This window comes from Anas acuta, chromosome 2, assembly GCF_963932015.1.
Source record: "Anas acuta chromosome 2, bAnaAcu1.1, whole genome shotgun sequence".
NCBI lineage: Eukaryota > Metazoa > Chordata > Aves > Anseriformes > Anatidae > Anas > Anas acuta.
Window position 1 is genome coordinate 9,555,410 of NC_088980.1, and position 12,250 is coordinate 9,567,659.

Consider the following 12,250-nt stretch of genomic DNA (forward strand, 5'->3'; position numbering starts at 1 on the left):
ATATTTGCGTGACTTTGCATGCAACGAGTCAATAAGTGATTGAGAAGGTCATTGCTTTGTTTGTGCAGCTAACCAGCAGAGGAGGTAAGGTGGGAAGGTGGTTGAAATTTGTGGTGGGATGGAAACTAGTTGCACTGAGAGGAGGCCGCTGCAGGAAGAGAGGAAATGCTCTTTATGTTTTGAGGAAGGTTCTGTTCTTTAATCTCTGTAGCAATCTGGATTCATGGTTGTCTTCCCTGTAACTATCCTCTGATATCGACAAAAAAAACCTTTATTTAAACTATAGCCAGTGTTTTTTCTTTTAACTTGTATGTTTTTTAGGAGTCCTCAGACAACTTGATTCTCTCATTCTAAGACACACAGAGTGCTCCCTTACTGGACTTTGTTGGCTAACTTTAGTTTGAGTGATGGTGCCTAGGTGTGTACTTGGTATTGGCAAGCATAGAAGTAAATGGCATTCACTAGCTCCTAAGTGATTATGCTGTCAAGATCTGAGTACAGGAAAGGCTTACTGGAAACAATAGGGGGAATTTAAAATTTTTGAGACCTGCATGTGGCTTTTTTTGACAGGAACAAAGTGGAAGTAGTATTCCAAAAAGTGGATGTGAAAGAATGTGGCCCTTTGTGTTCATGTGTGCTTAAGATGTGTCATAGATGCCAGATAACAAAGTGAACATGATCCGTGGTGGCTTTTGCATTCAGAGGTCATTAATTTGTATATCAAAATGATGATATACTATACAAATTCTTCTAATATTGTGATTAAAGCTATCAGTCACATTTGTTTCAGGACCTGAATTTACTTGCATTTCTTTACATTTCTAGTGAAATTAACATAAATCCAAGCTAGAATCAAAATGACTGTGTCAATCTAAAATTAGTGTATGTATTTGGAACATCTGAATTTCTAAAAGCAAGCAACTCTGTTGGGTTGGGTAGTAGAAGATACTAAATTCCTCCCTGTTTTGTTATGAAGTAGTGTGACTGTACAAACTTCATTTACAAGTTCTTCTTGTTGCAGGATTTGAAAGACCCATCTGTTGTGGACAAGACAACTGCTGAAACATGGTGGATTACTATGAAGTCCTGGGAGTGCAGAAGCATGCCTCACCAGAAGATATTAAAAAAGCGTAAGTGTCACTTTGGTATACACGAGATGTTTTCGGATCAAATATAATCACATGGTTTCCAGTTCCTCACTGTATTTTCAATGCTTGGATGAGTAGTAGTCATCAGAGGTGATACCTTTGCTAACTGAGAAATAAGCAGTGAGCTGAGGAAAAGCATTTGCTTCATTTTAAGAAAATGGGGAAATAATCCTGGGTACTGCTGAAGTGAAAATGCTGTCAGTCACTGGGTTGTGATTGGTGTTACATGCTTTTCTGTTCGAATTTATCTCTAAGCTTGATACAGTACAGGTAGTGACAGCCCCTTCTGTGGCTGAACTGCATCTAATCTTCCTCTCCCTTTGCAGAGGTGCTTTTTCTAAGTTATTAACAAATACCTGGCACACTGTTTTTTTGGTTGTTTGATACTAGTACTTTCTTAATGTGAAGTCTGGTTTCTGTGCTTTGGTTTTGATGGAATGGATGTCTGTTATTATGTAAAATCTAAAAAAAAAAATAATAAAAAAAGCACTTCAAGTTAGGAATACTGAAAGGAACTAAATACAGTTCTTTGTTTGGACTTACTGTCTATGTATTGTTTTAGGTTGTGTGTTTGTAACATTTTAAAAAATACTGTTTACCTTTCAGGGAACTGTTGGAAAGAAATGTTCTGGTAGCACACATTTTTAGTACACCAAAAAGTTTGACTTTAAGTTGCAGTTTCAAGTGACAGAGAAAAGTTGTTTGTCTTGCCTTCTCCTAGGTGCTTGGGTTTAAAATGAATCAAACTGTGCTAGTGCATGGTAGGTGTTTTTCTCCCTTGTTCTTGTGCAAATTCCTGCACATACTTCTATGCCAACTGAACTGTTTGAACTGTAATCTTTTATGACTATGTAAAACACTCCAAACCAACATAAGCCAAAGTTCAGTTTTGTCCCTTCAAGTGGTTATGGACGCTTTGCCTAAAATACTTCTTTTGAGGATAGGGACTGTATGCAGGTACAGCTGTCAAGCCACTGATGTTAGATGCTGCCACAGTTTGGTATCAGGGTAGTCTTGGAGCTTTATCATCTTTGTCAGCAGAGTACCCTTGGTGCTTGCCATAGTTGATTGTAGTACAGAGCTTCTAAGGAGAAGCATGGAGAAATGTTATGGGATGTTTTGCCACATCTGCTATAACTTCAGAGATACACAGGAATAACAATTCTCAAAATAGCTAAATAACTGTTTATATATGTGTGTGTATATATATATATAAAGCAAATCTGGTTAGACAATTCTTTGTTTATCTGCAAAATCTGTTGATACCAGTCTAGATGTGAGATACAAAGCACTGGGGAAGTTCCATATACTTTAGTTCCCAGCATTTTGTTTTAAACACTTGTTTGTATCAGTATATTTCTTCATTTCAAATAACGTTTAATTTCTTTCCACTTAGGTACCGTAAGTTGGCATTAAAATGGCACCCTGACAAAAATCCGGACAACAAAGAAGAGGCAGAGCGGCAATTTAAACAAGTGGCTGAGGCCTATGAAGTTCTGTCAGACGGTAGGTATTTTAAAAGGGGTGCTGAACTGCAGGTCTCCGTGTACTAGGTGTGAGACCAATAATGCTGAGGAGAAAATTCATGATGTTTTAAAGGGTTGTTTTAAACTTGGTTCATCATCCAGCTAAGCTACTTTGCAAAGAAACAGAAGATTTCAGATAAGACAGAATAAGCAGAAATCTTGAAACTGAAAATTCAGGGTCTCACTAGATGAGTAACTAAGCCAATTTCCTTCTTGAAACTGAAATCCCATGCGTGCTAGGCTCTCTGCATGAATTTCCGAAGTGGTATCAGTGACTACTGAGATTCACCATATCTAAGGAGGTTGAGCAATGTTACCGTAAATACGGGGGAAGTGTTAAGTGAAATGCCTCAAGTTTATGGTGCGTGTGGATGTGTGATAGTGTTTTTTGGGGAATTTAGTTTAGTAATGCCAATAATGCCTTACAGATTCTGTTGTTTTAATGAAACTTTTTGTGGGGGAGGTGAAAAGATTTTTAGCTTGTGCTTCGAGGTCTACCATTACAAAAGAGGCTAGGCAACCTCTGAGGTATTTACTGTTTCTAGTTCTTTTAATAGTAAACTAGTTTTGACAAAGCCTGAGATTTTTTCATACTTGCTTGAAAACTTGGCTTGTATTCAGGTGAATTCCGTAAATGCAGTCTACTGTGATACTGAGGAGAGCGTGTATATTTTGAATTGTTACGAAACGGTTGCTCAGCCTGACCCATGTGGTGCAGGAATTCAGCTTTTAGTTCACCCGTATCTTTCTGTTTGAAAAGCAGCATTCATTTTGGTGAGTGTTCTGGCAAAAGCAGTCTGAATCATAAAAAAAAAAAAGTGATTTAAGGACTTTGATTATTTTCCTCTGTAATTGACTGCAGCTGTCTATATGCTATTTCTGAAGTGTCCTTGATTTCACCTGAGACCAGTGAGCTTGGGAAAGCTATATTTAAAGTAGCAGCAGCATGTAGATTGCCCTTCAGAATTTGGCCTGGTTTATCGAGCTGCTGTCTCGTACACCGTGTTTCTTTGGTTTTGATTCCTAATTGGCATGGGAGAAGTAGAACTGGTTGGTGCATGGAGCTTTGAATTCTTCGGAAGCAGTATGTTGCTAGAATTTCAGAATATTTTATGGAAATGTGGCGTGTTTTTGGATGTAGACCAAATTGGGAGTTATTGATGTCTTACCAATCACTTATGCATAAGTGTAACTGAATCCTGAGCCCAGTAGTTGAGAGGCAATCAGCAGTCCTGCAGACTTCATAAAGTTTCCTGACACCATTATTGGCTTGAATAAAGACAGACTTCTGCAAGATGAATAGTTATGTAAGGGGTTACATTCCCAAATGTTGAAATTGGGTGATCATAGGACATGCTTCCCTTGAGGTTTCAAGAACATTATATTTTTCAAGATGAACACTGGGCCCTCTAGTCTTCCTTGGTGTTTCCTGCCCCTTTTGACAGTTTGTTCACCTTGCTGCTTTGGCCATTTTTTGCTGATGGGCAGGTTAACCTCTTGTGTTTAAAAATTGTCTTCTAGAAAGGTGTTATGGGTAAAGTACCTGGCTTTGCTCTGTGTATTTGTTGCAAGTTTCCATTCTTTGTGAGTGATAGCCAGTACATAAAACTGAATTTCTTGTTAGTCAGAAGGAAGTGTTTTACTCTTCAGCAGCTGCTTGAGGTAACTGTGTTCTTTCAGTGATACTATTTCAATTTCAAAAATGTCTTTCCCTGAAAAGATTCCTGTGGGAATAGCATGTTAAGTTTAATATTATCTGAAATCAGATATCCTGACTAAATCTTGGCTGGTGTTTTCACAGAAGTGCAAGCAAAATAAGTTGATTGTCTGCATGGTACTCTTGGGTTCCTCTCCAGTACCAACAGTGCAGTCTGTTCTTATGCAGTGACGTGGAATTAACTTTTCTCCCCCTTTCTCATGGATACTGGAATGCTGATCTGCAGTGGAATTAAGAGCCTTTCCCTGTCTTCTAAAATAACAACAAGCATTTTGAGATAAATGCTCCCATGGCATTTCATTTAACATCTCTTTGGTACCCATGTTTAACTAGCAATGGTTATAATTAACTTGAGTTTGTAGTCTCTCATATAAAAGTGTTCTTCCTTTCTTATAACTTTGTCATGATTAATTTGGTCTTGGAATCTTCCTTTTTGGAGATTGATGATCAGGGCTTTATTTCATCAAATTTTGACCAACTTTGAGATTACACTTATATGGAGGAGAGTACTGAGTACCAGAGCTTTGCAACCTAAAGCTTTGATTGGTAGCTATGTAAAGATGAAGACTGCAGTATTCTTTTTTAATGACAAACCTCCTTCTGAGGTTTGTTCTTATGCTGGAACTTTCCATATTTTTTTTCCTGATAAAAGGGAACCTAAGCTGCTACAACTAAATGGTAAGTCCAAAGGTTAATGCCTACTCTTTCTGAACCCAAGCTGCTTTGGTAGTCTTTAACAAAAATTATCGGTTTCATTTTTGAACTTTCTTAAATAAGCCTGCTTTGAGATGTTTAGCTGAGAATACTGTTTAAATGTTGTTTTTTTCCCCAAATTCAATCTGCTCATTTACTGATACAATGTACAACTTCTCCTTGTAGCTAAAAAACGCGACATCTATGACAGATATGGAAAAGAAGGCTTAATAAATGGAGGCGGAGGTATGTTGATAACTGCCAGTCTGTTTTCTTTGTTCTGGTGGAAAGCCATTTTCTGCAGCTTTCTAAGATAGGAATCTGGAAATGCCAGATCATTAAGGCCTAAAATGTAATATTTTAAAAATTGAATTTAGAATTTGTCTACAGTTTTTCTAGTTATAAAGGATATTGTTGATATCTGGAAACAGAATTAATTATTAAAAAGTATTGTGTAATTAACTTGAGGGATACCTGATAGAGGAATTTTAGAAAACTTAGTGTGTATTTTTAGAATAATTCAATAACCATATCAGCCTGAACTTTCTTGTTAATATGAGTTTGTAAGGGTAATTGATTTTTTTTTTGCAGGTGGAAGTCATGTAGATAATCCATTTGAATTTGGATTTACATTCCGTAACCCAGAGGATGTCTTCAGGGAGTTTTTTGGTGGAAGGGACCCTTTTTCATTTGACTTCTTTGGTAAGTAATTTACTGGTTTTAGTTATGTTTGTCTGAAGTGTGGCTAAAACTTCACTCTTAGAAAACAAACAAACATAGCTAATACAGCTTTATGAGAAGTAGCTCTGCAAATTGGTGGTAAACAATTGCTATTTTATATAATAATGAAATGTTTGTTACCGTCTACTTTCTTTCTTAGCTGGTTTGGTAGTATAGAATAGGTTTGGATTGCCAGTTTATCTTTTGTCAGAAGGTGTGGTTTAAAAAAAACCCACACATGAAATCGTGGCATCTGTCTCTCTATAAATTAGAAGGAAATAACATCAGGCAGAAAAAGTATACACTGGAATTCTCTCTGACTTAGTCTGGTGAATTTGACCTCTCTTGGTCTGTAAATACTTAATGTAGTTTTGAGAGCTGCTGGACTGGGTAGGTTAACACTGAGAGCTATGTTGTAACAGTTAATGTGAAATGGTATACCACGAATCGTTTTCTGGTATCAAAATAAAAACAGCTGCATACGTAACCTAGATAGTCTTCCAAATTTTATGTCACATGTCTGTTTGGGAGACGGAGCACCTAAAGGTACAGATAACTTAAATAGCTCTTGAAGTCAACATGCTTCATTTGGTTAAAGGAAGCAATATGTGATAAAGTAGTCAGTGATGTTTTTACCATATTGCTGACGTTCTTTTGGCTTTGTGCTTTTGCTTGCTCAAGTGTGTGAAGGCTTTTTCACAAGTGGCGGAGTTCTCATTCAATATCCCAGTGCATGTTTATAGGTCAGCATTTTGTGCAGCAAAAGAGGAATACATCCTGTGTTCAGTATTTACTTAAAAGTTAAAATGGTGAATTCAACTCAAAGTTTAATTATATATTTCTTTAGGTTACTCCTCAGCGATAGTCATTTCTTTTTTTTGCCTACAATAAAAGACTAGAGAAGGGTTTGAGAGGCTAGAGGTTTAATCCAGTAGAAGGTTAGTTGATGAATTAGATGGATAGCTAGAAGGAGAGTGACTAGGGATAAGCAGCAGATCTGAAGTGATTAGAGGAAGAACCCAGTGGGAAATCAGCAGAAGTAAAGGATGGATTTGAAGAAGCATTTAGTAAAAAAAAAAAAAAAAATAAAAAAAAATACTGATGAGCGAGGTGGGGGTTTAAATGGGGAAGATACAACTCCTTCACTGTCCCCACAGTAGAATAGTAAAAGAGGATTTTCATTTAAGGTGAGATGAATGATCTCAGTGCTGGTTAACCCACCCTTGGAGTACTGTCTAGTTCTGGGCTCCCCAGTACAAGAGGGATGAAGCTACTGGAAAGAGTCCAGTGGAAGGCCATGAAGACGGTTAAGGACTTGAGCATGTCTTATATGAGGAAAAGTCTGAGAGATCTGGCATTGTTCATCATAAAAAGGCTTGGAGTTGGGTCTCATCCTTGTCTCTAAATGTCTGTATAAAGAAGATGGAACCAGATTGGTGGCCACTGATGGGCCAAGAGGCAATGGGCACAGGCTCAGGAGACTCCTTTTGAAGATCTGCAAATGAGTGTGATCATCAGTGTGCTGGAGCACCAGCACGGATTGCTCAGGGAGGTGGTGGAATTTCCTCCTCGGAGATCTTTAGAATGATTTCTGATTAACTTCTGAGTAATTCTGTGAACTGAGGGGTCCTTTCAGACTTGCTTCAAGTGTAAATATGTAATACTCTGAAGGCAGCTTTAAACACTTTGAAATGGAGCAAAGCTAAGTTACAACTTTGCTATGTGGTGCTCTGGAATTAGCTCAGCCAAAGTTTCTCTTCCCTGCTTTGCAGGTGAATACTTCTACAAAGTGTGCCTGAAGGCTAGTGCTCTTCTGAACCTGAGCCGATAATTTGACAGCAGGTCAGCTCTCAGCTCAGGCATGTGGGCTTGCTTGCTGTGACAGTGTTACAGCAGAGTCTGCTTTTTCCTACTGAGCTATTTCAGTGATAGTTTTCACTCTCTTTGACGAATGGATGTGTTGTAATCCATGTAATTGGAAGAACAGAAAAGGTGCCGGTTCCTCTGTGGTGGTACTATTTCTGTGGCAAAGTACTGCCTTGGAACATGTCTGGTTAATTAGTGTTCAATCTTCCATACCATATAGCTGTTCTATTCTTGAACTGTCCTTTGACATTAGAACTGTTGACACGTAATTACAGGGATTCATTTCTCATTTTAGTACATTTTGTACTTAAAATGTACCCTATTTAATTTGTATGTGGTGCTTGTTTGCTTTGATTTGTTTTATTGATGTTCCACATGCTGTTTCATTTGTGTTTTGGTTGTAAACTTTTCAAGAAGATTCTCCTGCTTTATTTTTACAGTTCACAGTGAGGCAAGGTTCCCAATGTTACCGCTGACAGTGGAGGTGTATTCATTAATTTAAAGATGGCTTCTCCAAGCTTTCTGAAGAACAATAATGAATATGTTTGGGTGCAGGCAAAAACACTTGACTGTGATTCTGGGCTACTAAAGAACTGATTTAATTTGGGTTTAGAGGCTTCTCAGATTCTCACTTGAAGAACAGATTATGTATTGGAAGGAATTTTCAGTGAGGAATTTACTGGAAGGAAGAATGGCATTCATGGAGCACAGAAGTGACCTAAGAACCTGTGTAACGGTTCAAACAACTGAAGTAGTTAGGTCATCTTTTGTATACAGTGAGCTTCATATGGGCATGTGGTAACACTTCAGATAGTCTAGAGTATCTGAGATGCCTGAGTAAGTTCCGTATGTCCAGGAAAATACAGCTCAGGACCTACAGAACGTCACTGTCCTTCAGCGAGCAGTAGCTAGGCAGGATATTTCAGGGCATGTCAAATGGCATTAGATGCCTGTGTGTCTTATCAACTGAATTCAACAAGGAACCATGTTTTGTTCTTTTTTTTTGCCATGGTCAAATGTGTTAAGCTGCTCCAGATGGATGTCCAGTTTGGACTTTGGCTGAGAGAAGTCTGTCTGTCTCTCTCGATGTAGATAATAATCTTAACGGCTGTAGTGTGCTTAAACACTCTAGTTTTCTCGGTATACTTTTCTAGAGGGTACTTAATAAATGTTCTGCATTTGTTTGGAAAGAATTCATGATGTGTTTTAGTACAAATTTAATACCAGATGACGCATATAGACCTATATGTAGTCTGTGGAGTTTTATGTTGAGTGTTATACTTACTTGGTAAAGTGATATCAAAACTCTAATTGTAGAATCATAAAATATTCTGAGTTGGAAGGGACCCACAAGGACGTTGTCACCCAGTCCAACTCCTGGCTCAAGGCAGCAACACCCAAAAGTCAGACACTTGGAGAGTGTTTTCCAAATGCTTCTTTAACTCTGGCAGGCTCATGACCACTGCCCTGGGGAGCCTGGGGAATAAGGTTGGAAACCAAAGGTAGAATTGAACTTCTATATATGGCTAACTAGGTATTTATATTTGTTATGGAGGAACTCAAGGAGCTAGCTATATGGTATGTGGTTTGGTTCCATCAAACAACAGAATTGTTGCAGGGTGACAACTGTAATACTGTGTACAGAAAGCAGTACATGAGTTCTGGAAAAATATAGAGTTACCTTAAGTGTATAGGCTAAAGACTTCACCTGACAGGAAAGTCTATTTGCAGTAATCACTGTAAAGTGTATTTTATGTGATCTGTGTTTCAGGACATGGTTTCAGAAGCAGGATAGGGTAGCTTCATGAACCTTTTCATCTCCAGGACTGAAAATGAGTGTTCAGTAGTCAGAGGCAGGGGAGGGTAGACGTTTCAGCTTCAGTTATTTCCAAATGGCAAGTTCAAATGATGAATGTGAAAACCTCTTTTTGACATTTAGATACCATCTTGCTAGGGCAAGGGTTGTATTTACCAGTCACGTTGTGGTTTTAATCCATACGTAATCCCATTTTATGATAATTATGATGATTAGATGTTCTAATGCAAAATACATTTGTTAGTCAAATTGATTCCTAAAACTGAACAAGGCGGAGGTTTCAAACTAAAGCTAGCTTGCACAATGTTTTCCTCTTTATAATTATGTTGACAGAAATGTGCGACTTTTGGTATTTAGAGATTCTCAAAGATCTGCATGTGCATTCAGTGCTTTGGTATGCAAGCACACAATTGTATTTAAGCACCAGTCTTAGATCATAGTTATTCATGGAATGGTCCAGATCTTAGAACCATTAATTTTTCTGCAATAATTTGATAGCTTCAAAGGAAATGCTTACATTGTAGGAGTCACCTCAACCAGGAATAGATGGAACCAGCACGGTGGCTCCTTGAGTAGTGAAACTACCATTCAATTTCTTCTGCTGCAGGGAAGGAAGACTTGCTCCAAATTCTTCTGTGCATCTTAAAACTTGAATCTTTGACTAATGTCCCAGTAGATGCGTTGAGGAGCTGGTTGATAGCTTGCTGGCTGTCCCAGGCATGCCTTCTTTCTTCTACCTCTTGTTAATTGCATTCATTGTGTGCACCTCTGAGCCAGTTCAATCTGGTAGTCCCCAAAATTGATTTCTTTTCTTCTTGGATGGCTAGCAGGTTAAATGTGTCTTTGGAGGAGGACAAATGCTGGACATGACACAAGGTGAGCAGGTCATACAGTGGTAGTGGAAGATTCCCCCACTTCTAAGATATCCCTGAACATTTGGGCAGGGGGCTGATAAATGTGAAATGCTGTGTAGGGCTGAACTTACCATCCTCCAACATCTATTTAATTGCAGTATAGATGGAATTAAAAGGTAATGTTTTGATCTCTGCTATATATCATTAGAAAGACTTTCAAATGCTATGACATTTCTACTAAGTAAAGTTTCTTAAATAACTGGGGCAACCATCTGTTTAACATCTAATTTATGGAAGTGAGCAATTATGAAAGTCTGTATTTAAACACTATACAGATGAATCAACAGTGTTTGCAACATCTCCATGTCTCTTCTGAGTAAGTGGCATCAACACAGCAGCTATAGCATCCTTTGTAGTTAAAGAAGAAAATATTTCCATGCAAAGTGCCTCTGGGTTTCTGCTGCTTGTGATGTATTTCACTGGGTCTTGGGTATGCTTCAGAGCCGTAGTGCCAGGTCCTGTGTGTATTCTGCAAATCTGTGTCCTTGAAACTTTTTTCAAACAGGAGATGAGATAGGAACACCTACTCCAAGAATTTTCTTTAGCACATCGTGTAGCTGTAGCCCTTTGCGTAAGGGTGTTATTCAGACCCGCATTTATTACACTCAGTTCTGCTATGGTCCATCAAGTCACTCGCAGGGTGCCTTTGATAAAGAATTTGTGGCAGGCGGGCAGCCTGTTCTGTCTTGCTTGCTGGAACACTGCGGGCTGTAATAGCGAGTGCAGTTCAGATTGACTGCTCCCTTACGTGGGGCCGAGCAGCCTTTCAGTATGACTCTGTTCATTGTGCTGCAGTTAGGGTGTCCTCCACCTGCATCTGCAATACAAGCTTTTCCTCAGTGTCACGCTTCGGTGGAGGCAATAGCAAGGCTTTTATTGCAGAGAATAAAGGAAGGAGGGTTTGGTTGGGCAAGTCGTCCAGTGAGTGGTGACTGAGCACTGAGCTTGTCTTTACAGGGCAGTGTTCATTTGCATGCTGTACCTGTCAGATTATCGACATCTCTGGCTGTGTGTACATGTGAGAACTGTTGCTGACAGTGCACAATTTATCTTGACTCCTGAGTCTTCTGGAGGTGAATGATGGCACTGCACTGGGATGTGCTTAACCCTTTCATGAGGGACACAGCATGGCAGCAGTAGCACTGAGAGCATGTCCCTGTGCTCCTTTTGACCATTGGGCACTTGCTCGTGCTGTTTTCCTTGAACCAGAGCAGTTGATTTGCCAGTGGCACTGGAAACCATTGCAGAGAAGTGATTTGGCTGAACTTGCTTTCATCAGGCTCTGTTCAGCTGGTGGGAACCCTCTGGTTGCCCAGGCAGCTGCCATGGTAGAAGAGGGAAGTGTGGTAGAACTGACAGTCATAGGAAATGTGGCACGTTTAGTTTACAGTGACTTTTGGTGGTTTGAGCAAATGCCTTAGATTGATTTAACAAAATTGGTTAAATCAAACTGAATTGTGGGCTGCCTCAGGTGTAGATTCTCAGGCTTTGCCATCTTTAGTCCTTTTCCTCTACCCTGTGGTGCTTTTCCTGGCCGCATTCTTTCAGATACAGCAGTCTCACCAGTACTGAGTCAGATTAGCTCATGGATGCAACAGAAAGCTAGCAATACAAACGTGTAGTGTTTTCTTTTGCATCAATGAATTAATGCAGCCAGTCATGTGGTTCTGTGATCACAAGGCAGGGAAGAAAGACAAACAGGACCACATCTTGTGTTAGTATTCTGCAAGTGGATCATGCTGCTGGGAGTGAGAAAATCCTGTTTCTGTTACAGCTGAGAGCTGAGGGTGGGAGGATCATGACCTACTTCATTTTGAGCTGCAGTGAGATATTTGGTGATGGTGTTTTTA

General features: G+C 39.2%; 1 protein-coding gene across 4 annotated transcripts in view; it reads left to right on the forward strand.

Moving 5' to 3' along the window:
* The window catches only part of DNAJB6 (DnaJ heat shock protein family (Hsp40) member B6), a 66,794-nt gene that overhangs the window by 8,540 nt on the left and 46,004 nt on the right, over positions 1-12,250 (forward strand). For all 4 annotated transcript variants that reach the window (XM_068673454.1, XM_068673452.1, XM_068673450.1 and 1 more), the window contains exons 2-5: positions 1,022-1,130; positions 2,545-2,654; positions 5,271-5,330; positions 5,676-5,786. In XM_068673454.1, the coding sequence (XP_068529555.1) occupies positions 1,066-1,130; positions 2,545-2,654; positions 5,271-5,330; positions 5,676-5,786 (346 nt within the window). In that variant the 5' untranslated portion in view covers positions 1,022-1,065. The remainder of the gene's footprint in view (positions 1-1,021; positions 1,131-2,544; positions 2,655-5,270; positions 5,331-5,675; positions 5,787-12,250) is intronic.